General features: G+C 40.4%; 1 protein-coding gene and 1 long non-coding RNA gene across 4 annotated transcripts in view; one reads left to right on the top strand and one right to left on the bottom strand.

Annotated features, from left to right (window-relative positions):
- GALK2 (galactokinase 2) overlaps positions 1-25,744 on the bottom strand; it is a 136,592-nt gene that overhangs the window by 12,528 nt on the left and 98,320 nt on the right. For all 3 annotated transcript variants that reach the window (XM_025472847.3, XM_025472846.3, XM_025472851.3), the window contains one exon: positions 4,424-4,625. In XM_025472847.3, the coding sequence (XP_025328632.1) occupies positions 4,424-4,625 (202 nt within the window). The remainder of the gene's footprint in view (positions 1-4,423; positions 4,626-25,744) is intronic.
- Positions 421-24,410, top strand: LOC112675957 (uncharacterized). The gene is made up of 4 exons (XR_003146174.3): positions 421-2,869; positions 3,155-3,261; positions 17,483-17,609; positions 24,069-24,410. It is a non-coding gene; the product is annotated as an uncharacterized LOC112675957 (long non-coding RNA).

Here is a 25,744-nt window from a genome sequence, read left to right as displayed (position 1 = left end):
CCAAGAAACAGACTTAACTATAGAAAACAATCTGATGGTTATGGGGTGGAGGGAAGGTGGAATAGGTGATGGGGATTAAGGAGTGCACTTGTGATGAGCACTGTCTGTTGAATGGAAGTATTGAATCACTATATTGTATACCTGAAACTAATATTACACGGTATGTTGACTAACCGGAATTTAAATAAAACCTTTTTAAAAATTAAACTTAAAAAAAGATTTTAGCTCGTACGTAATGCCCTAGGTATGTGGACATTGAAATCCTTCATTAACTCAATCAGTTAGTTGCCTTTTCACGCAAATAGTTTCCAAGCAGGCCTTCAGGAAAAGCAAAGAAATTTTAAAGTGGACCAGGGAGTAAAGATTGTCTTTGGCCTTGTTCCTCTTTGCACCCATTTCAGCTTCCCTCTGCCCTCTTCTTTCTTTTTTTTTTTTTTTGTTTTTGTTTTTGTTTTTGTGTTTTTTTTTTTTGCCCTCTTCTTTCTACTAAAGGCAACGAATCTTCTCAGGCTTCCCAGTCATAGTTACATCTGCTCCACTGGTGTTAACATTTTTATTTTATTTTAATTATTTATTTATTATTTTAGTCGTTAACATTTTTTTTATATAGTGATTCAACACTTCTAATTTTTTTAAAATTTATTTATGATAGTCATACAGAGAGAGAGAGAGACAGAGACATAGGCAGAGGGAGAAGCAGGCTCCATGCACCGGGAGCCCGACGTGGGATTCGATCCCGGGTCTCCAGGATCGCGCCCTGGGCCAAAGGCAGGCGCCAAACCACTGTGCCACCCAGGGATCCCCTAGTCGTTAACATTTTTAAAGGGGACAGGGAAGCGTGGAGATGATCATGATTCTTAAACAAAATAATACTCTCCCCAAAGTTGAGTTTATGTACCAGTGCCCCAGGCCTCTCCAGGATCCTTTGCAGCACAGCCAGTGCCTCCTCTGCCTGGCCTAGTGCAATGGTCATGAAGCTTCAGGAGCAACCAAGGCTTAAGAGTGTCTCATTTTTCATTTGAACCTTTCTACACTTTTACCATCTACAGCTCTCTATTACTCATATTTGTCTCCCAATTTTAAGCACCCTATATCACCACTATCTTTTTCATTCTGCATTCTTCTCTCTTCCCGCTTACATCCACAACACAAAAAAGCATGAGAGCTCTTGAAAGTGGAGTTCAGACATCATTGTCACATACGAGACAAACACCCTATTGAAAAGTATTTGCTGGCTCATGGAAGGAATGGCATCAATGACTGCATCTACTTTAGTTCCTGTGGGCTATCCTCTGAGGTTGCTCTGCCACTTAGGACCTTTGTAACTGGCAACCAGTGGGAGCATCTGAAGACTATCTGCTGGTTATAGTGGCAGCAAAGAAAAAATTAATTATATAAAAAGTTCAAGGACCAGACAACTATTCTGGCCAATATTTACAACATGCCAAAAGGTAATGTTTCTATATTGGAAACTTGGTCCCTATATGCTTAAGTAGAAACTAATTTTGATGCTTAGCAATTGACTTTCCAAATAAAAACAACTGTATAAAAAGGGAGTGCACTCCTTATATTAGACAGAACTGAATTTTCCTCAGAAAAACAATACAGCAGATGAAAATGGGCTAGGCAGAAATAGTTTAAGAAATAAAATGTTTAAGTGTTAAATTCAAAGTTATTAAGAAAGGAGCTTCCAAAAACAAATAAATGAAATAATAAATAAAAGGTGCTCTTCCCCTTTAGGACACAGCCCTAAATCTTACACTGGAACCCATTTTTTAAAAAGATTTTATTTATTTATTCATGAAAGACACAGAGAGACGTAGAGACATAGGCAGAGGGAGAAGCAGGTTCCCCATGAAGAGAGCCTGATGCTGAATTTGATCCCAGGACCCCAAGATCATGATCTGAGCTGAAGGCAGATGCTCAACCACTGAGCCACCCAGGTGCCCCTGGAACCATATTTTAAAAAATATATCGACCTGGGGCCCCTGAGTGGCTCAGTCAGGTAAGCACCTCCTTTCGCTCAAGTCATGATCCCAGGGTCCTGGGATGGAGCCCCACATCAGACTCCCTGCTCAGTGGGGAGGCTGCTTTTCCCTCTCCCTCTACTGCTTCCTCCCCCTGCTTGCATGTGCACACTCTCTCTCTCTCAAATAAATAAATAAAATCTTTAAAATATGTATATATACGTATGGACTGCTAGAACAGAAAAAGACACCGGAGATCATAAGACAACAGTCCAAAATCACAGAGCTCAGAAGGAAAAGTGGCAGAGCTAGAAACTCAACCTTCCTAACTTCAACTCAGTTGTCCCACTCCACACACTGCCTCCCCGCCTCAGCAAGGTTTTGTTCAATGTTCCAACACCACACACTATGACAACCAAAGCCTCCATTATTAAAGCTTTAAAGCCAACAGAGGAAAATAGATTAAAAAAAAAAAAAAAAAAAAGACCCACATTTCATATCTGAGTAAACTCAAAGGGAGAGAAAGAGGTGTGGCAAAAACACTGGATCAGGAGCTAGGCTTTGCACAGACTCATTACGCTAACTTGTTCAAATCACTTAACCTCTTAGTGCCGTCTCAGATATCAAAGGCCCCTGCCTACCCTCCTGCCTTATGGTACTGTGAGATCATTCTGACCACACAATGTGAAATCTGGCATCCCAAAATGTGGCTTTTACAGAAATGAGGAACGTTTCTCAGGCCAAAAACCCAAGAGTCGTTTGATTCCTGTCTTTCACCTACAGAGCAACGTTATGAATCTTCCTTCAAGGCGCATCTGGATCATCAGATCCTTTAGCACTTGCACTGCCACCTTTCTCCACCCAAAGCCAGAGTCCTGCCAATGGCCTACAAGGCCCATGTGGTATGCGTCCCCACTACCTCTCTTACTTCATCACCTGCTACTCTCTCCTTTACTGCCCTCCAACCTCCTCATACATGGCAACCACATCCCCACCTTGGGGCCTATGCACTTGCTGTTCTCATTTATTCACTTCCTTCAGGTCTCTGCTCAAACATCATCTCCTCAGAGTTCCTAGAAAGATTATCCCCCTAACCTTGGTGCTTTCTATCCCTTCTATTTTCTTTTTCATAGCACTTATCACTACCACTCAATTTATTTTTAATTGTCACCTCCTTCTTTCCCCAGGAGAATGTAGGCTTCAAAAGAGCAAGAGCTAATTGGCCATCCCAGGAAGAGAAAGTTCTTTAAGGGAATTCCAGAAAGCTGACAAATGCCGCTTCACTGCCTTTCAGGTGGGGTTCAAACTATCCTACTACCTTCCTGATCTCTGCACAAATCATTCCACTTCCTCTAATTTCCAGAACTGAACAATATTTGTTCCTTCCATTCACTGGGCCCTTGATACTTTCAGAAAAGAGCATTTGTAACAGAACAAGCTCTGGAAGGCTTTTTGGCAATTAGTGAGCAAACTCTGACGTCAGCAGAATGATCCTCATCAATGCTATGTTCAAGTCTCTCTACAAGTTGGGTTATACATGCCATTTGTGATCACTGGAGTTAGCTGATTTAAACTTTTCAGGCTGGGAGTGTGGCAATGAGTGAGGCAAGCCATAGGCGCCAAGTGGTTAATTATATTTTCATGACTAATTGCAGGCAGCTCTGTACTATCTTCTTACAGTGGAAATAATGTCACTGTAAATGCCATTTGAGGGTTCTCCCAATTTCCCTTTCAGTTCTCCCAAGGTCAATGAAATCCCTTCTGGTAAAGTAACCATTTTACTCCTTTCTTTATCCTCATTCTCTAACAATTATAAGGAAGCTGTTCTCAGGCTTTGTGAAAGAGTTTTCCTCTTTACATTTCTGTCTCAATCAACCATTTATAAACCAGGCTTTCGTCAAATCCTTAATTCTCCAAATTGCCTAATCTAAATCTGGAAGGCAGAAAATGCTGGCTTTCTGAGTAATTCCTTCAGTAACCTCCCCTGTCCCTGAATACACTCCCATCAGGTTTAAGGCCCCCATGTCTGTTTTCTCCTTTCTTTTGAATAATTCTATTAAACTTTGGACACCATATAGAAGATGCTGGCAGGGCCACCATTGCTGTAGATAGCACTGATTAAAATATGATGAGAAAGTAACAGCAGGGTCCATGTCTAAGAAAAGCTCCTTGAAATACCAAATCATCCTAAGATGGAAAGATGGGAGAACTGATTTCAAACCAGGAGCCTCATAAAGTGGTGGAATCAGGTCTCCGATCTTTCTGCCTCAGATATTTAGGAGAGAACGAGTTCAGCTCTGTATATGACACCTCAGAGAGGAAGTGGAGAAGGCTCTCCTTTCACTTAGAAGGTTATGAAAATAATGCCTTTTTTTTTCATTCATTTAAACAATTTCTTTGGCAGTGTCGTTCCCCCCCCCCCTCGCACCTCCACCCTGCTGCTCTCTTGGCCTCACCGACAGATGTCCACTAGCTGATCCACCTCAGGGCAGCTGCACTCGTACATGTCCCGGCAGCTGGCATGGCTCTGGTTCATTAACTCCCCCAGCAGCTGAACCATGTTGTCAGGGGCTTCTTCACATATCTTCTTAAACTGGAGCACCCGTGCAGCCTCGCTGTACACATGCTTTGCCCGCTGGTAGAGTTTGAAGGTGAGCACTTAGGAAGAAAGGGAACAGGGAACAAGGTGAGAAATATTCAATGGACAACCCAATGCAAAGAGAACTAGTCATCAAGGACTTCCATTTCTATCTCCATTATCAATACTTTAAACTTTAAATAGGTTTCTCTTTCATGGAAAGAAATGAAGAATTTTTATACTTTCTAGATTATCCACAATGACTCTAACTTCAGTTATAGAAACATGTCCTACTGCAATGGCTTTATCTATAATGCTTACACATTCCCTTGAATAACAACTGGGACCTCCTTACCATTTTCAACCTTGCTGAAGTGGCTGAGCTGGTGCTATGGGCCTGGGGAATTTGTGATTATATGGGAGCCATTTAGCCTACTAGAAAGAGCCAGGGCTGTGAATCTAAAAGTCTGTCATTTCATCTCAGCTCTGTGAAAATTAAGCTGTATCCAGCTGCTACCTCTATAGAGTTCCATTTCCCCATCTCTAAAACAAGGTTGAGAATTACTTCCAGGCCTAACATTTTGTGATTCTATGAAGATCTCCTTCCAAGCATTCCTCTCCCCACCCCATGTTGTTATATATTGTAAAGAGGATGCTAATTGTGACTGTTACCTTCTGTCTGCACCCCCAATTCTACTCTCTGCTCTTCTCTAACCTGCTTTCTGCCTCAGGAGGCTGACCTGTATGATTACCCTCATGGATTTCCCTGCCATCTAGACTAGGGAAAGACAAACCACTGAGAAATGGGGGGAAGAGAGTAGTAGGTCAGATTTATTCCCCAGATTTCTTCCCCAGCTCCCTCCTTTTTTTTTTTAAGATTTTATTTATTCACGAGAGACATACAGAAAGAGGCAGAGACATAGGCAGAGGGAGAAACAGCTTATTGTGGGATTTGATCCCAGGACCCAGGGATCACATCCTGAGCCAAAGGCAGACGCTCAGCCATTGAGCCTGCCAGGCATCCTATGAACAGCCATTCTTAGGATTTGTGCAAAGTTTAGTAATTACAAGAGTGGGACTAACTTTCTATAAATTAATAAAAAATTAAAAGTTTTCTTTCAAACATTCTCAATTCAGTCATATGTGGCATATTAAACACAGTTAACTTCTTACATCAATAGGATGATGCAAATTCATATGAATTTTCTTGTTCTCTTTCAAAGAGGACCTAAATTCAGTCATCAAATCTAGTCAGTTCTTTTGCAACATGTCTTGTAATCATCCCCCTCTTATATTGCTACTGTCATTACCCAAATTTACACTTTTATTACTTTTCCCACTTGAACTATTTTACAGTGGTTTCCAAATCAATATCCCTATCTTAATCTCTCCTCCTACCCACTTTGAGGACAACACTGCCAGACTGAGCCCCTACCACACAGCCTTACTCATGTTACTGCCCCAAACTTTTACTGCCTTGCCAGTGTTTCCCATAATCCAGATTCCTGCTCTTAGCATAATCAGTCCCACCAGGAAGTCTTCCCTCCAGCCAAACTCCTCTACTTAGAGTTACCCAAACAGTCCTCACTTCTCAGGATTCTCAGCAGCCATACAGAAATAGTTTCCTGCCCTTTCTCTCTGTTTCTATGCCCTGAGAAGCCATGATGGCGCCAGCTGGAAACAATCTGGGGACTCTATACCACTCTTGCCGTCCATGGCACTCACTGATGCTCACCAAACACTTTCCGTGGTAACAGTCTATGTCCACAAAGTTCACCAACTGCCTAAGACAGAAAGCAGGTCTTCTAGTTCCATGCATTCCACACTATAGCCTTTCACCCCAGAGCACTTTCAGTAGTGCCTCTTAGGACAGGAGGCACTGTTGATGATGGTATATGATTAGGACTTCATTTTTAATCCTAGTTCAAAATCAAGTTACCTCCATATATCCATTGTCGCTCAATAATACTAATAATGATAATAATAATAAATGAGGTGCCAATACTCACAGCTCACAGCTTCCTACAGTTTTGAGGCTGAGGAAATGGGACAGCAAGATACCCTTTGCTACTGACTCTATAACTGACACTAAGTATGGATGAAAAACATGGAAAAAGAGAACTTACAAGTTAAATGTAGGTAGGAATAAAAACACAACATGTTTTGCTCCACCAGTAGTCAGGTCATGTTGAGTCGGCCCACGCCGCAATAACAAACCCACTGAAGAAAGGGAATAGAGGGGAAGGGAGAAGAAATGGGTAGGAAATATCAGAAAGGGAGACAGAACATGAGAGACTCCTAACTCTCGGAAACGAGCTAGGGGTGGTGGAAGGGGAGGAGGGGGGCGGGTGGGGTTGACTGGGTGGCGGGCACAGGGGGGCACTTGACGGGATGAGCACTAGGTGTTATTCTGTATGTTGGCAAATTGAACACCAATAAAAAATAAATTTATTATTAAAAAAAACCCCACTGAATTTGTTATTTCTGGCAATACATTCAGCCAAAATGGGAACATAATTTCTTTTAGGGTCTGAATATCAAAATATCCGAAAGTAAGAAAGTCTTACCAATACCCAGTACTAGAATATAGCGCCACCAAAACATGCTTTCTGAAAAAAAACAGCACAGGTAGATTTAATAACAGCTCCTCAAACTCTCTGAACAGAAAAGGAAAAAGGCAGGCCATTGATTGACAAGCATGTGCTTGAGACAGTGCCAATAATTTTATATATGGTAATGTAATCCAGGTTATGGATTATACATTCTGAAAGGAAGAAAAATGACTTTAGTAACTGTAGTTTAAGACTGGTTTTTTTTGTTTTTTTGTTTTTTTGTTTTTTTTAGGTCAAAGCAAAATGTTTAAAATACTAGCTTTAGGATTCTGCATGTTTCAGTTTTACCTCCAAACTACTTCACCTCTTAGAATCATAGGCCAAGTTTAAAATCAGAGCATAGGGGGGGAAGGGGAGGGTGGTGGTTAAGAGGAGAATACGGATTCATTTTTACTAATGTCCCACATATGAAGAAATCATCTAGCTTCCAGGTGCACTGCTATTTACAGCTGCAGCACAGAAGGCACAAAAAGCAGCACCTACCACAATCATAAAACAGTGCTGCTTAGCTGACAAATCACTGTACTGTCTGTGTACTAATGTGCAGAGATCTTTCAAACTTTAAATTATAAAAAATTTTCAAATATACAGGACAGTAGAGGAAATATTATATAGTAAACTCTATAAGCCCATCACCTAGACTGAGCAATTACTAACATTTTGCCATATTTGTTTCAGTTGGTATTTTGCTGAAGTGTTCTAAAATAAATTATAGATGTGACATTTCATCTCTATGTATTTGATTGTACATTAAAATAAGGAAATTTCCTTACATAACATCCATATCATTGTCACATATAACAAAATTATCAGTGGTGTTTAGTATCATCTCATATTCAGCTCATATTAAACATTCCCAGTTGTCATTTAAATTTCAGTTGATTTACACCAGAATCCAAACAAAGCCCACACGTTATATTTCACTGTCATATCTAATAAGTCTCTTTTAATCAAGAACTTACAGTGATTTTTGAAACTCTGGATTCCCAATGTCATGTCTATAAAATACAGACACATTTGAGGGTCATATCCTGGAATAAAACTCAACATCCTCCATTAGGGACAGTATGTTTTAGTTTTTCTTTAGGATTACATGATCCTTTAAGATGAAATATTTTTCTACTAGGATTAAATATACTAAAATAGAAACTGTCCAGAAAGGTGTTTTATTTTTTTTAAGATTTTATTTATTTGAGAGAGAGAGAAAGAGAGCAGAGGCAGGGGAGGGGCAGGGAGAAGCAGACTCCTGGCTGAGAAGGGAGCGGGACAAGGGGCTCCATCTCAGGACCCCAGGGTCATGACCTGAGCCAAAGGCAGACACTTAACCAACCAAGCCACCTAGGCTTCCCCAGGAAGGTGTTTTATACTAAACCTTAGGACTGGTGTTTTCATTTGTGACAAGAAACATTCAGAAAGCACTGACCAGATGACCAGAACTTCACAAACCTGGCATTTCTTCTATCTATTCTCCATTGCAGAGTGTTTCACACAAGACTTCTGAATGTCTACTGAGGTCTCTTGCAGGGCATTGTGAAGGTGTGTGCCAGACTGCCATGGCCCATACCCCCCGAACGGTAGTAAGTTGGACAATAAGGGAGAAGGCAGAAAGGGCATCTGCTTTCAATTGTGATATAAAAATTTTGCCAAAGGCTACAACAGATTTGGAGACCACCCTTTGGGAGGAGAAGCAGTTCTATGTTGGCTGAACATCACAAATGCTCTCTGGGTCCGGGTTTCTGGCTTGTTTTATGCTGGGAATTCATTGGGTCTCTTGTACAGATACCAAAAAAAAAAAAAAAAAAAAATCCAAGAAAATATGAAACTTTGTCCATAATAGCTTTCTTCTTTGTCCAGTTAACTTTAAAACCAGATGCTCCAATTGTCTATAAGCTCTTAAAATCCTTGAGAGCAATTATGATATTAAAAGATGAAGGAAGTTGTTTCTTACTATGTTCACCACATGCATGATTACTTCCGAGACAAATTTAAGAATATTACACCAGATACCCTTTCCCTAAAATACTACTAGTGTCCTATCCTATCATGGGAAATTTGAGGCTTCAAAGCAGGATATACCACACAGACTTTGAAACACTGACTTTCTCCAGTGAGAGTCTTGGATAATGACTGAGTCTAATCCTGAAGTCATGACACAGATTCTAAGATGTAAATGATCGTGACCATAAACATTTAAACTACAAAAGTTGCTGAATAAGTTCATTTATATAATAATTTAATTAGCTATTAGCTTTAAGCTGCCTGTTCCCTCTGACCTTCTGGCTGTGTCTTCAGGACACTCACCACTCGGGCTCCTGACCAGTGCAGGAGCTATTTTGTTGGCCTGGAATGCTCCTCCCCCTGATCTTGACATGGCTGGCCCCCACTTGCCATTCAAGTCTCAGCTGGCACAGCTTCAAGGAGACCTTCCCTCAGTTCCAATCTAGACTAACTCCCTCACATACATATTCTCTCGATCCTATTTTATTTTCCCAACACCTAACTACCATCTCAAATGTCCTATATATATATTTGTCCATCGGTTTGTGGTTGTTTCTCACCACTAGAAGGTCAGCCTCGGGAAAGCAAGGGCCTTTCTTGTCTACAGAATTTCACTTCTGTATCTTCAGCAGCTGAAATAGGGTCTGGCACATTGTAGGGGCTCAGCAAATGTTCACTGAAGGAATGGTCATTTCCTTGTCTTTGTAGCAAAACCACACTGAAACTTGGCAAAATAAACAATTATGGGACCAACGCAATAGAGAAGACCTACTATTTTGGCAATTTATGCTTACTTGTACCTTCACCAAAAAAGTGGGAAAAGTTGACTAAAAGAGGCTAAAAGACAATTAATAAGTGCCAGTGTCCGAAGTGTCCCTAATACGAATTATCACAGATGACAGAATTATTTATATTGTGTTTTGCTTCACAGATGTAGAAGAAAGGAGATTTCTGAAACAAACAAAATGTGTTTCATATGAAAGGGAAGGAAGAGAAATAGATCATCATAACCAGTTAAAATAATTTTTTTTCTTTTAGACAATCTTTGTAACATTATGGTGCCTGCTCACTTTTACCTTAAAAGGATGACTGCATAGCTTATCATCAGAACCCATCTCTAATCAATGGATCTAAAAGGGGGAACAGATAATTTCTTCTTTTGCTGCATCTTTAGTGAGAAAGAATGAGAAAGAGCCTGTGACAAAGTAACACGCTAGGCACCATTTTCCTCATAAGATCTCTAACAGCAGGAGGTCAACAGGAGATGGGGAGGACATGCCTATTCAATCGCTGAAGGAGTTCCACTGACTTAATTGCATTTTATTTTTTACTTAAGAGCCTTTTTATTACCTCATCTTCTAAAAGTGATGACAAAAGCCCTGAGTAAGATGGCCATCTAGCATCAGTCAACCAATAGTTCTTATTGAGCACCTGCTATGTGCCCCACACCATGCTCCAAATGATAAGACATGGGAATTAGAAGCCCTGGATTTGAGGAACTTAACAACTCAGCTAAACAGATTTAAAACTATGAGACCACTGTGCAGCAGATATCCAAGTGCTAGAAACGCTGAAGATGCATTAAGATGACAGGGTTTGGTGGTGGAACAGTAGTGGGAAGTACCAAAGAAGAGCCCAAGCCACAGAGCTTCCTTGCTGCAAAGAGGATGGCCAAAGACCTGAGCTGGGAACAGGAATAGTGTGCTTATAGACCTGAAGAGGGCAAACTGACCAGACCCTAGGGCAGTCTCTCGAGGAGGCTGTCCTCACACTTGAAGTTTTAACATCCTTTACTAGACATGCTACACAAAGGTTGCAAACTAACAACCCATGGTCCACGCCCTGCTACAGTGATGCCTTCTTGGCCCATGTATTGTGTTCTAAACTGGGAATTTTTTTAAAAGATTTTTTATTTATTCATTGGAAAAAGAGAGAGAGAACACAAACAGTGGGAAAGGCAGAGGGAGAGGGAAAAGTAGACTCTCCGCTGAGCTGGAAGCCCGATGTGGGGCTTGATCCCAGTACCTGGAGCCAAAGGCAGATGCTCAACCATCTGAGCCACCCAGGCACCCCTAAACTGAGAATTTTTATATAAGAATCTGGATTTCTGCTTTCCCTTGAAAAATTGAAGTCTGGCAGCACTGAACCTATATTCTTGCACAAAGGTCGCTGACTGGAGCTGAGGAACAGCTAGCCCTTTTAGAAAGAATGTACATACTTTATTTCCACATAGTTCCTTCCACTCCCACTTGTCTGACACTCAGCCCATCTCACAAGTCTACATGCCTCCCTGTTCCCTGTAGGCATCTGCACACGAGACTTTTTTCCATAAAACTCTCCATTACAGGAATTCCTGGCTAGAGAGGGAAGAGGGGGTAAACCATGTGGGTCATCATGCCATAATAAGCCACTGTTACTAAAAAATACCACCCCCCACCACCTTAGATGTATTGATAGCTCCATATTGAACTAAACTCTGTCTTCTTGTACTTCTACTGATTGGTCTTAGTTCTGCTCTCCAGAGATCTGTAAACACAAGACAGTCCTTGAGAGATCTGAAGAAAGCTCTCATGTCTTATGTTTTTTTCACACATTGATGAGGATACAGTTTTCTTTTAATACTGAGGGAACACTAATGAATAAGATAAGCTCTTTACCCTCAAGAGGTAATAGTTTAACAGAAGAAAAGTGTTGGTGACGATGTGGAGAAACTGGAACCCTTACACACTGTTGGTGGGAATGCAAAATGTGCAGCCACCATGGAAAACAGTACATAGGTTCCTCAAAAAATTAAAAATAGAGCTACCGTATGATCCAGCAATCCCACTTCTGGGTATACATAAAAAAAAAAAAAACTGAAATCAGGATCTCAAAGAGATACTAGTACTCCTATGTTCATTGCAGCCCTATTCACAATAGCTAAGATGTGGAAGCAAACTAAGTGTCCACCAGGGGATGAATGGGTTTTAAAAATGTAGTATATACACATAAAAGAATATTATTCGGCCTTAAAAATGAAGGAAATTCTGCAATATACAATAACATGAATGGACCTTGAGGATATTATGCTAAATGAAACAAGCCAACAAAAGAAAGACAAGTACTATATGATTCCACTTATAGGAAGTAGTTACAGTCATTAAATTCACAAAATCAAAGGCTGGAATAGTAATTGCCAGGGCCCAAGGGGAAATGGGGAATTACTAATCAACAGGCATAAAGTTTCCGTTAAATTAGAGGAATAACAAGTAAGATGTACAACAATGTATGTATAGTCAACAATAATATAACACTTAAAATTTGTTAAGAGGATAGATCTCATGTTAACTGTTCTTATCACAATGAAAAATAAAAAAGAAATAATAGTTTACTCTAGAGAAATCACTCAAGATTTATCAACAACAGATGCTGAGGCAGCTCCTCAGAGCTCACATAAAGGCATGAAGTCAAGAGGTTGTCCTGATCTGGGTTAACCTGAAAGCAGGGGCTGAGACAAAGACTTGGGAGCAGGTAACAGCAATCTAGGAAGAAGGAGCAGAGGAGGAAGGAAAGGGAGACAGGAAAAAAGAAAGGCCCATAAAAGGTGCTGAACAGGTCACCACTATGGACAACTGGGGTACCAGTTGCTCAGGGGCCTCTCTAAAGAGCCATGTAGAAAGTGCCTCAGAATAGGCCAAACAGCAGATGGGAAGCCTGAGGCATTTATCCACAGACATGCCCACTGTGGCCCCCAAAGGGGTTAACTTCTCCACAGAGATGTACCTGGGCAGTGCAGCTACCTTCAGTGACTTTGGAGAATGCCCCAAGACACACTCACACAAGATGCTAATGTGACATGGGCTGATGGCAAAGCTGGAATCAGGTGAGCCAAGAAGATGGAGCACAGAGATTATGACCTTCACAGAAGAGGTGAAACCTGATGAATAGGTATATAGAAAACCAACTAAAAGGTGGGGTAAAGAACAACAAAAAAAAAGGACTGGGAACCTACAGCAGAAAGAACATCATGAGCAAAGACATGGAGAATAAAAAACATGAGGTGCTTTTAGAGAATCCACAGTACTTAGCTGTGACTTGCATGGAATGAAGACAAAGAGCAGAACCGACAGAAAACACAATGAAAGAGAAAACTGAAGCAGCAGACAGAGGCCAGATCATCAAGGTTTTGTAAATTTTCCTAAGGTATTTAAATTGTATCCTGCAGATAAGTGGTTCTTGGCCTATTTAGAGTTACAGAAACTTTTGAGAATTGAATAAAAGCTATAGACCCTCCACCCATCTGAATGCACAAATATCCAAAATTCTACATATATAGTACACCATACACACAAGATTCTGTAAAGCTATCCTTGGATCCAGGTTAAAAATTCCAGCTAGACATAAGAAACCATTACAGGCTGTTAGCAATTATATCAGTCAGGATCCTTGTTTCTGAATAACAGAAACTAACATGGACTAACTTAATAAAAAAAAAAAAAATGGAGTTTATTTAAAAGATCTTAGAGGGATGCCTGGCTCAGCGGTTTGGCACCTGCCTTCAGCCCAGGGCCTGATCCTGGAGACCTGGGATCGAGTCCCACGTCGGGCTCCCTGCATGGAGCCTGCTTCTCCCTCTGCCTGTGTCTCTGCCTCTCTCTTTCTCTCTGCGTCTCTCATGCATAAATAAATAAAATCTTTAAAAATATTTTAAAAACTTAAATAAAAGATCTTAGAGACTCACAAATTCTATTAGAATTATGCATTCCTATTCTCTATTAGAATGCAAGAAAACCAGGCTCATTTGAGTCAGAAGCCAAGGGAAGTAGGCAGTGAATAACACTGTCACAGTCACTTCACACATCTAGATATGACACTGGACTTGAGATACCTTATCAATAGACCCTGCGCCTATTTGATTCAAAGCCCCAGGCATAAGCATACCAGGAGGAGCCTAAAGGCCCTTGCTCACACCCAGGTGATGAGTGACATGGGAGAAGCAAATCCGACCCCTCAGTTCCCACTGTCTCATCAACACACACACAGCAGGTTTCCCTAGCACAGGGGCCTGGATGCTAGGTAACCAAAACTATGGCACCTGCCCAAGTGGCAGTAAAATACTGTGACTCCATTAGCAGTGAAGTTTTCTCCTCTCCAGATCAACCACCCCGCTTCCCTCTCATGATTGGATTTCAAGTCTCCTTCACTGATTATTCCTTCTAAGGGTGATTTCCCCATGTGTCCTAGGAGTCAGTCTGAGGAGTTCAGAGTATGGCTAGACCATCGTCTCCCTCATTCTCAAAACACAGAGTTTCTTCATGTAGCCTCATGTTACCAAGCTGCATAAAGGTTGTGTGGATATGTAAGAATGCAAAGCCCTGGTCGTCAGCTAACAAGCTCAAAAGTGATAAATATTTGGGGAATCAGGCTTGGGTAAAAACTTCATCCCAGGACAATTAATCAAAACAGAATAAATAAATATGCTTGTCCGGGAGAACTGGAAATCTTTCTCATGTATGTATATAATTAATCTTTCTGAGACTCTCATACTCCAAAATACTTACCCAGTATTTGGGTGAGGGGCTAAAAGCAGTCGTGTCTTTAGCTGTCTTTGCACCACCATGTAGCTGCATGCTACTAGACATTTCTCTTCAAAACAAAAAGCTCCCCTGGGCTAACCCAAAAGCTGTTTTCCAAGAACAGCGATCCAGAGGTAGATGGGGAAAACTTCAGAAATCTACTCTGGAGTCCTCTATTTTCCTATGCAGCAAAGTTATAATAAGTCTCTGCTCTGAGGCATAGAATCTTTGGACTATTTAAGTAGTAGAATGGAAAAACACTATATATTCCTCATTGAAGCTGGACTGTGGTTTCAAATTTATTTTCCTATTAATAATATTTTTCAGAAATGTGAAGTTTCTGAAATGGTCAAACCCACAAAAAATGAACTGCTCTTTTCAGTCACATTAGCATCCCATTCCCATGCTGCAAAACTAAATTAAATTAGCATTTTTACATTTAAGAGGAAAAAGTCTTTACCTGCTCTTAAAAGCAAAACCACATATAAAAAAATATGTATATATTTTTATATATATGCACTTTCAACACAAACCACATTAATCCATGGAAAACTACATTCCACACGTCATTTGTGAATATTTTCAAATCCACAGCATAATGCCATCTTGTCTGTGGAGAGTAAGGGCACCCCACATGTTTATAAATTCCCTTGCTCAGATTTTCAAGAGCAGCAAGAGCCAGCATTGTCTGTGTCATAATAAACTTTACTCCTCTGATCCTGAAACCTACCTTTGCCTCCCTCTGCTGTTGTCACCCTAACCTGCATTTTATACTCTGGAACACATGAGGCCCGTGTTAAGTCCAGGGCCATTCTTTTTTTTTTTCAGTGTGTTGTGACAAGCTTTAGTTTATTTTTTATTTTTTTATAATAAATTTATTTTTTATTGGTGTTCAATTTACCAACATACAGAATAACACCCAGTGCTCATCCCGTCAAGTGCCCCCCTCAGTGCCCGTCACTCATTCACCCCCACCCCCCGCTCTCCTCCCCTTCCACCACCCCTAGTTCGTTTCCCAGAGTTAGGAGTCTTTATGTTCTGTCTCCCTTTCTGATATTTCCCACACATTTCTTCTCCCTTCCCTTCTATTCCCTTTCACTATTATTTATATTCCCCAAATGAATGAGAACATACAATGTTTGTACTTCTCCGATTGACTTACTTCACTCAGCATAATACCCTCCAGTTCCATCCACTTTGAAGCAAATGGTGGGTATTTGTCATTTCTAATGGCTGAGGAATATTCCATTGTATACATAAACCACATCTTCTTTATCCATTCATCTTTCCATGGACACTGAGGCTCCTTCCACAGTTTGGCTAAGTCCAGGGCCATTCAGATGTCAAGACAGAACCCATGCTCCCTAATTACTGTGTCCCCTTCTAAGTGTAGTTATCACACATTGCTTCAGGAGGGCAGAGGCTGTGCTGTCTTCAGCACAGACATAAGTGCATGCCAGGACACCTGGAGAAGTCTAAGGTCCTTGCTCATACCCAGTGACAAGTGACGTGGGAGAAACAAATCCGACCCCTCAGTTCCCACCATAGGAAGCAAGACCCACCCTCTCATCAATACACATACAGCAGGTTTCCCTAGGACAGGGGCCTGAATGCTAGGTAACCAAACTATGGCACCTGCCCAAGTGGCACTGAAATACTGTGACTCTATTAGCAGTGAAGTTTTTTCTCTCCAGACACTAGAGCCTAATAGAGAGTCTTGAATGTAACAATAAATCCCCAATAATTCTCAATTCTCAATAAATGTCAACTTTTTGCTTCCATCCCATCGGCAAAAGAACTGAAGCTGCCTCCTGGATGAGCCACACTTTATTTATGCTTTCCTCTCTTTCTTGAGGAAACTACTTTCCCATTAACTTCTCAGAATTTCACTAAAACTTTGTTCTTGGAAAAAGTGAAAGGACAAGAAGACAATTTAAAGTCATTTGAAAAGGAGCCTAGGGAGTTGGGAAGGAGTCTTGGTCAATGCAGAGCTGAATGAAGGACTGGAAAGGATCATCCTCGCCTAGAGCTGGCCTGCTCTAATATTATAACATCAAAGGGAATGGGCTCTTGTCTTTATTTTCTTCTACTAATTGAACTACATGGGGAAAATGTAAGAGAGCAAAAAGGATGAGGAGAGGCAAAGGGAAACTCATTGTTTATCTGAGAAATAAGTAGTATATTTTCATCAAAACACTTTAGCAAAAAAAAAAAAAAAAAGAACACTTTAGCATTTATTTTATTGTTGACTTCCCATAAGGCTGAATAAATGAGACAAGGATTATGCTGGCCTTCCTGACTGCTATGCACAGTCCCTACGATGGTGCTTGAATAGTTGCCCTTCAATTGAGTACTTGTTGAATAAAGGAATAAAAACTTACTCCTATTTACTTGTATTACTCATTTATTTGTCATTATGATAAAAAAGTAGGAGTTTGCCAAATTACAACGATAGATTAAGCAAGTGAGAAGCTATGTCATCCACCATACAAGGAAACCCAGTTACCTTGCGTAGGCTGTTGTGCAGAGTTTGCTTTTGAGAGGGACGCACTAGTGCAGACCAGGAAGGTGGCCTGGGCACTGCACAAGAGAGGAAAGTAGGAGGAAGCTCTGAGACATGCTAAAAGGCCTCCCCACTCTTAGTTTCCTCGTGGCAAGTACTAAGACAGTAGACCCACACTACACCTGGACTTTCCAAAACACAGTGTGATATTAGGGAAGAGAAAAGGGCACACTTTCACAATCATCTAATGAGATGTTTCTATTCTCAAGGTGCTTACCACAAAACTGGTAAGTCCTGCAGAGACAGATGAGGAGGCTGCCATTTCACAGAAGCCGGTGATTACACGTGTGTTTATGAGACTCCCCAGGGACCAGGGTGGCAAGTGAATGCACACAGGTATGAGTTTGTTTGTGTTTATGTGCTTTTCCATAAACTGGCTCTATATACACATCAGTCTCTCTCCCTTTATCAGATTCTTTTCTCCTTTCTCCTTGTCTGACTTTTTCCTTTTGATTTGTATCCTCTCTGACCCTTTCCCCTCTTGGACTAATATACAGAAATGAAGCATATAACTTGCTATTTGTTGTTATTGAGTAGAATTTTATACTCCTTGTTCTTAGAACATTTTATAGTTTCTCACTAAAAGACTAAATGTGGGGCACCTGGGTGGCTCAGTGGCTGAGCGTCTGCCTTTGGCTCAGGGCATGATCCTGGGATTGTGGGGTCCTGTGATCGAGTCCCACATCAGACTCCCTGCATAGAACCTGCCTCTCCCACTGCCTGTGTTTCTGCCTCTCTCTCTCTCTGTCTCTCATGAATAAATAAATAAAATCTTTTAAAAAAAAAAAATAAAAGACTAAATGTTACTGCTCTTCCTAGGGAGGTGGTCTCTGGTCTTTTTTTTTTAAGATTTTATTTATTTATTCATGAGAGACAGAGAGAGAGAGAGAGATACAGGCAGAGGCAGAAGCAGGCCCCATGCAGGGAGCCTGATGTGGGACTTGAACCGGAGACTCCAGATCACACCTTGGACTGAAGGCAGGCGCTAAACCACTGAGCCACCCAGGGATTCCCTGGTCTCTGGTCTTTTTTACTTCATCAATAACCCTTGATAGAATTAAGGCCTCCCAGTGGCACTAATAGACTAAAGGTGTTCATTCTTGTGCTCTCCTATACCATTCCTGCCTGTAAACAATATGAGGAACCATCTTCCTCAAGCTTTAAAAAAAAAAAAAAAAACTCTGTAAAGGAGGAGGCAAGATAGTGGAAGAGTGGGGGTCCTCAACTTATCTGGTCCCACAAACTTACCTAGATAACTTTCAAAACATCCTGAACACCTATGAATTGGACCTGAGAGGTGAAGAGAGAACAGCTGAAATGCTACAGACAGAAAAAAATTTGCTTCTGACAAGCCGCTCTGCACTAGACAAAATGACTAGAAAGAAGAATTCACCACAAGAGAAAGAATTGGAAGCAATACTCTCTGCCACAGAGTTACTGAATGTGGATTTAAATACAATGTCAGAAATTCAATTCAGAAGAAGCACAATTATAAAGCTACTGGTGGCTCTGGAAAAAAGCATAAAGGACTCTAGAGACTCTGTTACTACAGAATTGAGATCTAATCAGACCAAAACTAAAAATAAATTAAATGAGATGCGTTCCAAACTGGATGCTCTAACTGCTAGGGTTAATGAGGTAGAAGAAAGAGTGAGCGACATAGAAGACAAGTTGATAAAAAGGAAGAAACGTGGGGGAAAAAGAGAAAAACAATCAAAAGACCATGAGGAAAGGCTTAGGGGGAAAAATGATAGCTTGAAAAGGAAGAATATACGTCTAATTGGGATTCCAAAAGACTGAGAGAGAGAGAGAGAGAGAGAGGACCACAAAGTATATTTGAGCAAATCATAGCTGAGAATTTCCCTAATCTGGGGAAGGAAACAGGCATTCAGATCCAAGAGATACAGAAGACCAACCCCCCCCCCAATCCATAAAAACCATTCAACACCTCGACATTTAATAGTGAAACTTGCAAATTCCAAAGATAATGAGAAAAATCTTAAAGCGGTTTGAGAGAAGAGATTCTTAACTTATATGGGGAGAAATATTAGATTAACAGCAGACCTCTCGGGATCCCTGGTGGCGCAGCGGTTTAGCGCCTGCCTTTGGCCCAGGGCGCGATCCTGGAGACCCGGGATCGAATCCCACGTTGGGCTCCCGGTGCATGGAGCCTGCTTCTCCCTCTGCCTGTGTCTCTGCCTCTCTCTCTCTCTGTGTGTGACTATCATAAATAAATAAAAATTAAAAAAAAAAAAAACAGCAGACCTCTCTACAGAGACCTGGCAGGCCAGAAAGGGCTGGCAGGATATATTCAGGGTCCTAAATGAGAAGAACATGCAGCCAAGAATACTCTATCCAGCAAGGCTCTCATTCAGAATAGAAGGAGAAATAAAGAGCTTCCAGGATAGACGGAAACGAAAAGAATATGTGACCACCAAACCAGCTCTGCAATAAATATTAAGGGGGACTCTGTAAAAGATAGAGGGAGCCCAAGGAAACAACCCACAAAAACAGGGATTGTGTAGGTAATATGATGACACTAAATTCATATCTTTCAATAGTAACTCTGAACGTGAATGGGCTAAATGATCCCATCAAAAGACCCAGGGTATCAGACTGGATAAAAAAGCAAGACCCACCTATATGCTGTCTATAAGAGGCTCATTTTAGACCTAAAGACACCTCCAGCCTGAAAATGAAGGGATAGAAAAGCCATATGCATTCAAATGGTCCTCAAAAGATATCTGGGGAGCAATCCTCATATCAGATAAATTAGAGTTTATACCAAAGACTGCAATAAGAAATGAAGAGGGACACTATATCATACTTAAAGGGTCTATCCAACAAGAAGACCTAAAAATTATGAATATTTATGCTCCTAACGTGGGAGCAGCCAAGCATATCAATTAATAACCAAAATAAAGAGATACACAGATAATAAATACACTAATAGTAGGAGATTTCAACATGGCACTCTCAGCAAAAGAGAAATCTTCTAAGTACAACATCACCAAAGAAAAAAGGGCCTTGAATGATATACTGGACCAAATAGATTTCACAGATATATTCAGAACATTCGATCCTATTGCAACTGAATACACATTCTTCTCAAGTGCACATGGAACTTTCTCCAGAATAGACCACATACTGGGTTACAAATCAGGTCTCAACAGATACCAAAAGATTGGGATTGTCCCCTGCATCTTTTCGGACCACAAATGCTTTGAAACTAGAACTCAATCACAAGAACAAATTTGGAAGAAACTCAAACACATGGAGGTTAAAGAGCATCCTATTAAAAGATGAATGGGTCAACCAGGAGATTAGAGAAGAATTAAAAAGATTCATGGAAACTAATGAAAATGAAAATACAACCACGCAAAATCTTTGGGATATAGCAATAGCAGTCCTAAAAGAAATACATCGCAATACAGGCCTCCCTCAAAAAACTGGAAAAAAACTCAAATACACAAATTAACCTCGCACCTAAAGCAATTGGAAAAAGAACAGCAAGTAAAGCCTACACCAAGCAGAATAAGACAGATAATAAAGATTCGAGCAGAACTCAGTGAAATAGAGACCAGAAGAACTGTAGAACAGATCAACAAAATCAGGAGCTGATCCTTTGAAAGTATTAATAAGATAGATAAACCCCTAGCCAGCCTTATTAAGAAAAAAAAAGATTCAAATTAATAAAATCACAAACGAAAGAGATCACCACCAATACCAAGGAAATACAAGTGATTCTAAAAACATATTATAAGCAGATATATACCAACAAATTAGGCAATTTAGAAGAAATGGATGCATTTCTGGAAACCCACAGATTACCAAAACTGGAACAGGAAGAAACAGAAAACCTGAACAGGCCAATAACCAACAAGGAAATTGAAGCAGTCATCAAAAACCTCCCAAGACACAAAAGTCCAAGGCCAGATGGCTTCCCAGGGGAATTCTAAGAAACATTTAGAAAAGAAATAATACCTATTCTACTAAAGCTGCTTCAAAGGATAGAAAGGGAGGGAATATTTCCAAACTCATTTTATGAGGCCAGCATTACCTTGATTCCAAAACCAAAAACCCCCACGAAAAAGGAAAATTATAGACCAATATCCCTGATGAATATGGATGCAAAATTGTCACCAAGATACTAGTCAACAAGATCCAATAGTACATTAAGAGGATTATTCACCATGATCAAGTGGGATTTATCCCCAGGATGCAAAGGTAGTTCAACATTCATAAAACAATCAACATGATAGATCACATCAATAATAGAAAAAATAAGAACCTTATGATCCTCTCAATAGATGCAGAGAAAGCATTTGACAAAATATAGCATCTATTCCTGATCAAAACTCTTCAGAGTCCAAGAATAGAGGAAACATTCCTCAGTATCTTAAAAGTCATCTATGAAAAACCCACAGAAAATACCATTCTCAGTGGGGAAAACTGAGACCCTTTCCCCTAAGATCAGGACCATGAGAGGGATGTCCACTATCACCACTGTTATTCAACATAGTACTAGAAGTCCTAGCCTCAGCAATCAGACAACAAAAAGAAATAAAAGGCATTCAAATTGGCAAAGAAGTCCAACTCTCCCTCTTCACAGATGACATGATACTATATATAGAAAACCCAAGACTCCTAGAACTTATACAGCAATTCAGCAATGTGGCAGGATACAAAATCAATGCACAGAAATCAGTGGCATTTCTATACACTAACAATGAGACTGAAGAAAGAGAAATTAAGGAGTCAATCCCATTTACAATTGCACCCAAAAGCATAAGATACCTAGGAATAGGGATCCCTGGGTGGCGCAGCGGTTTGGCGCCTGCCTTTGGCCCAGGGCGCGATCCTGGAGACCCGGGATCGAATCCCACGTCGGGCTCCCGGTGCATGGAGCCTGCTTCTCCCTCTGCCTGTGTCTCTGCCTCATTCTCTCTCTCTCTCTGTGACTATCACAAATAAATAAAAATTAAAAAAAAAAAAAGAATAGATACCTAGGAATAAACCTAACCAAAGAGGTACAGTATCTATACCCTAAAAACTACAGAACACTTCTGAAAGAAATTGAAGAAGACACAAAGAGATGGAAAAACATTCCATGCTCATGGATTGGAAGAATTAATATTTTGAAAATGACTATGCTACCCAGGGCAATTTACACATTAAATGCAATCCCTATCAAAATACCAGGGACTTTCTTCAGAGAGTTGGAACAAATAATCTTAAGATTCATATGGAATCAGAAAAGACCCTGAATAGCCAAAGGAATAATGAAAAAGAAAACCAATGCTGGGGGCATCATATTGCCAGATTTCAAGCTGTATTACAAAGCTGTGATCATCAAGGCAGTGTGGTACTGACACAAAAATAGACACATAGATCAGTGGAATGAATAGAAAACCCAGAAATGGACCCTCAACTCTGTGGTCAACTAACATTCAACAAAGTAGGAAAGAATATACACTAGAAACAGGACAGTCTCTCATCAATAAGTGGTGCTATGAAAATTGGACAGCCACGTGCAGAAGAATGAAACTAGACCATTCTCTTACACCATACACAAAAATAAACTAAAAATGGATGAAAGATCTAAATGTGAGACAAGAATCCATCAAACTCCTACAGGAGAACACAGGCAACACCCTTTTTGAACTTGGCCACAGCAACTTCTTGCAAGATACATCTATGAAGGCAAGAGAAATGAAAGCAAGAATGAACTATTGAGACTTCATCAAGAAAAAAAGCTTCTGCGCAGCAAAAGAAAGAGTCAACAAAACTAAAAGACGACCTACAGAATGGGAGAATATATTTGCAAATGACATACCAGATAAAGGGCTAGTATCCAAGAGCTATAAAGAACATACCAAACTCAGCACCCAAGAAACAAATAATCCAGTCATGAAATGGGCAGAAGACATGAACTGACATTTCTCCAAAGAAGACATACATATGGCCAACAAGGACATGAAAAAATGCTCCACATCACTTGCCATCAGGGAAATACAAATCAAAACCACAATGAGATACCACCTCACACCAGTGAGAATGGGGAAAATTAACAAGACAGGAAACAACAAATGTTGGGGAGGATGTAGAGAAAGGGGAACCCTCTTGCACTGTTGGTGGGAATGTGAACTGGTGCAGCCACTCTGGAAAACTGTGTGGAAGTTCCTCATAGAGTTACAAATAGATCTGCCCTATGACCCAGCAATTGCACTACTGGGGATTTACCCCAAAGATACAGATGCAGTGAAACAGGGGACATCTGCACCCCAATGTTTATAGCAGCAATGTCTGCAATAGTCAGACCGTGGAAGGAGCCTCGGTGTCCATCGAAAGATGAATGGATAAAGAAGATGTGGTCTATGTATACAATGGAATATTCCTCAGCCATTAGAAACGACAAATACCCACCAATTGCTTCGACATGGATGGAACTGGAGGGTATTATGCTGAGTGAAGTAAGTCAATCGGAGAAGGACAATCATCATATGGTTTCACTCATACAGGGAATATAAGAAATAGTGAAAGGGATTATAAGTGAAACAAAGTGTCGCATAAGGGGAGGTGGGGGGAGGATGGAGTAACTGGGTGATAGTCACTAAGGAGGGCACTTGATGGGATGAGCACTGGGCATTATACTACATGTCGGCAAACTGAATTTAAATTTTAATTAAATAAGTAAGTAAGTAAGTAAATAAATAAATAAATAAAAAGATTTTTAAAGCTATGCAATACCTCTGCCTTTGAATGTAACGTGGTGTTGTGTCATGTTTTCGTCAGGAAATCTGAAGCATGAATGACAATCTATCAAGATCTCATGGGGCTAAAACTGCGAATGTCTATACAGATACAATGGATCATTATTTTGTTGCCATTACTATTAAAATTTGTCAATAAGGACAGCCCGGGTGGCTCAGCGGTTTAGTGCTTCCTTCAGCCCAGGGCGTGATCCTGGAGACCCGGGATCGAGTCCCACGTTGGGCTCCTGCATGGAGCCTGTTTCTCCCTCTGCCTGTGTCTCTGCCTCTCTCTCTTTCTCTCTCTGTCTCTGTCTCTCTCTCTCTCTCTCTCTCTCTGTCTCTCATGAATAAATAAATAAAATATTTTTAAAAAAAAAATAAATAAAATTTGGCAATAACCTGCTCAAAGTCTCTACATCCATACCTACTTACTTCTCCTGACTCATGTGGAAAGAAACTCGACACAAACTCATGTGGGTAGGAAGAACGTATACATTTTCTAATTTAAAAGTTATTAGGAACTTTTTCCACTTGAAGCTGGGTACTTTGAAAAATAACAAAGGCATAGGAAGTGAACAACTAATATCAAACTAGAGATGTTTTCCTGGACCATGCCCGAAGGATAAAATGCCAGCATGAGAGAAATGTGCAACATAAAAAGAGATCACAGTATGCCTAATATTTAAGTGAAAATACTTGGAATTTGGTGAAGAAAATATTCATTGTCCCAGATGTCTGGAGAGAAATGCCAGCTTCATAATTTTACATGAGAAAGTAAATTGGTTCTCATCACTTAGATTTGATACACTTAGATTTGAAAGGATGAGACTCGTAGCTACATAGTACATCTTGGGAAGTGTAGTTGTCATTAGGGTTGTTTCCAAAATGTTGCCAGTGTTCCTTACACATGTTAAAACAGACTACACACTTGCCCACCTCCTTTGAAGTTCTTCACATCCACATGACTTGCTTGAGCCAACAAAATGAGAATTTAACATTCACTCTCTGGTGAATGTTAAAAGTCAATGGGTGATTAGCAATTTCCCTCTTCTGGTCACAGGAATTATGGACAAATATATTGAGATAGGGACCCCCTGCTCCACAAGCCTGGGTTCCTGTATGTCTCAGATGAACAAACCCCTCTGCTGCCCTGCGTTGAATATGCAGAGTAGGCATATTTTTCAGGGGTCAAGCCACTGAGACTTTGAACTTGTTTGTTACTGACACATAATCAGATTGAACACATCAATGTAGGAGATCATCACATTGACCAAAACAAACAGATTTAACTATAAGGAAAGCAGCTTTGTATACAAGGAAAATATTTACTTACATGGATACTTAAAACTGTGACAATGAAAGCAAAAAAAGTAAAAGAAGAGCAGTAAGAGTCTGTCCTCTTAGGTAGATGAAGGCTATAGAAGGTGTTTTCCTAATTCAAACCAGTAGAGGGGCAACACGGAATACACTGAGACGTCAGCCGTCCTCCTATCCACAAAAGCCTCATTCTACTTAAAACAAAGTGTCTAATAAATTCATGGTTGACCTTCTGATGATTTTACCTCTCAGAAGGTAGAGATACATCCATGATAATTTCAAGCAAAAGGAACACTGAATAATGTCAAGTCACGTATCCTAGACTTAAGAAAAACACATACTTAAAAGTTTAGAAATTCTTTTTCCTTTCCTCTCTTTCTCATCCCTTGAGGCAGCCAA

The sequence above is a fragment of the Canis lupus genome, chromosome 30, assembly GCF_003254725.2.
Source record: "Canis lupus dingo isolate Sandy chromosome 30, ASM325472v2, whole genome shotgun sequence".
In the NCBI taxonomy this organism is placed as follows: Eukaryota; Metazoa; Chordata; class Mammalia; order Carnivora; family Canidae; genus Canis; species Canis lupus.
This window is presented reverse-complemented; position numbering and strand designations above follow the sequence as displayed.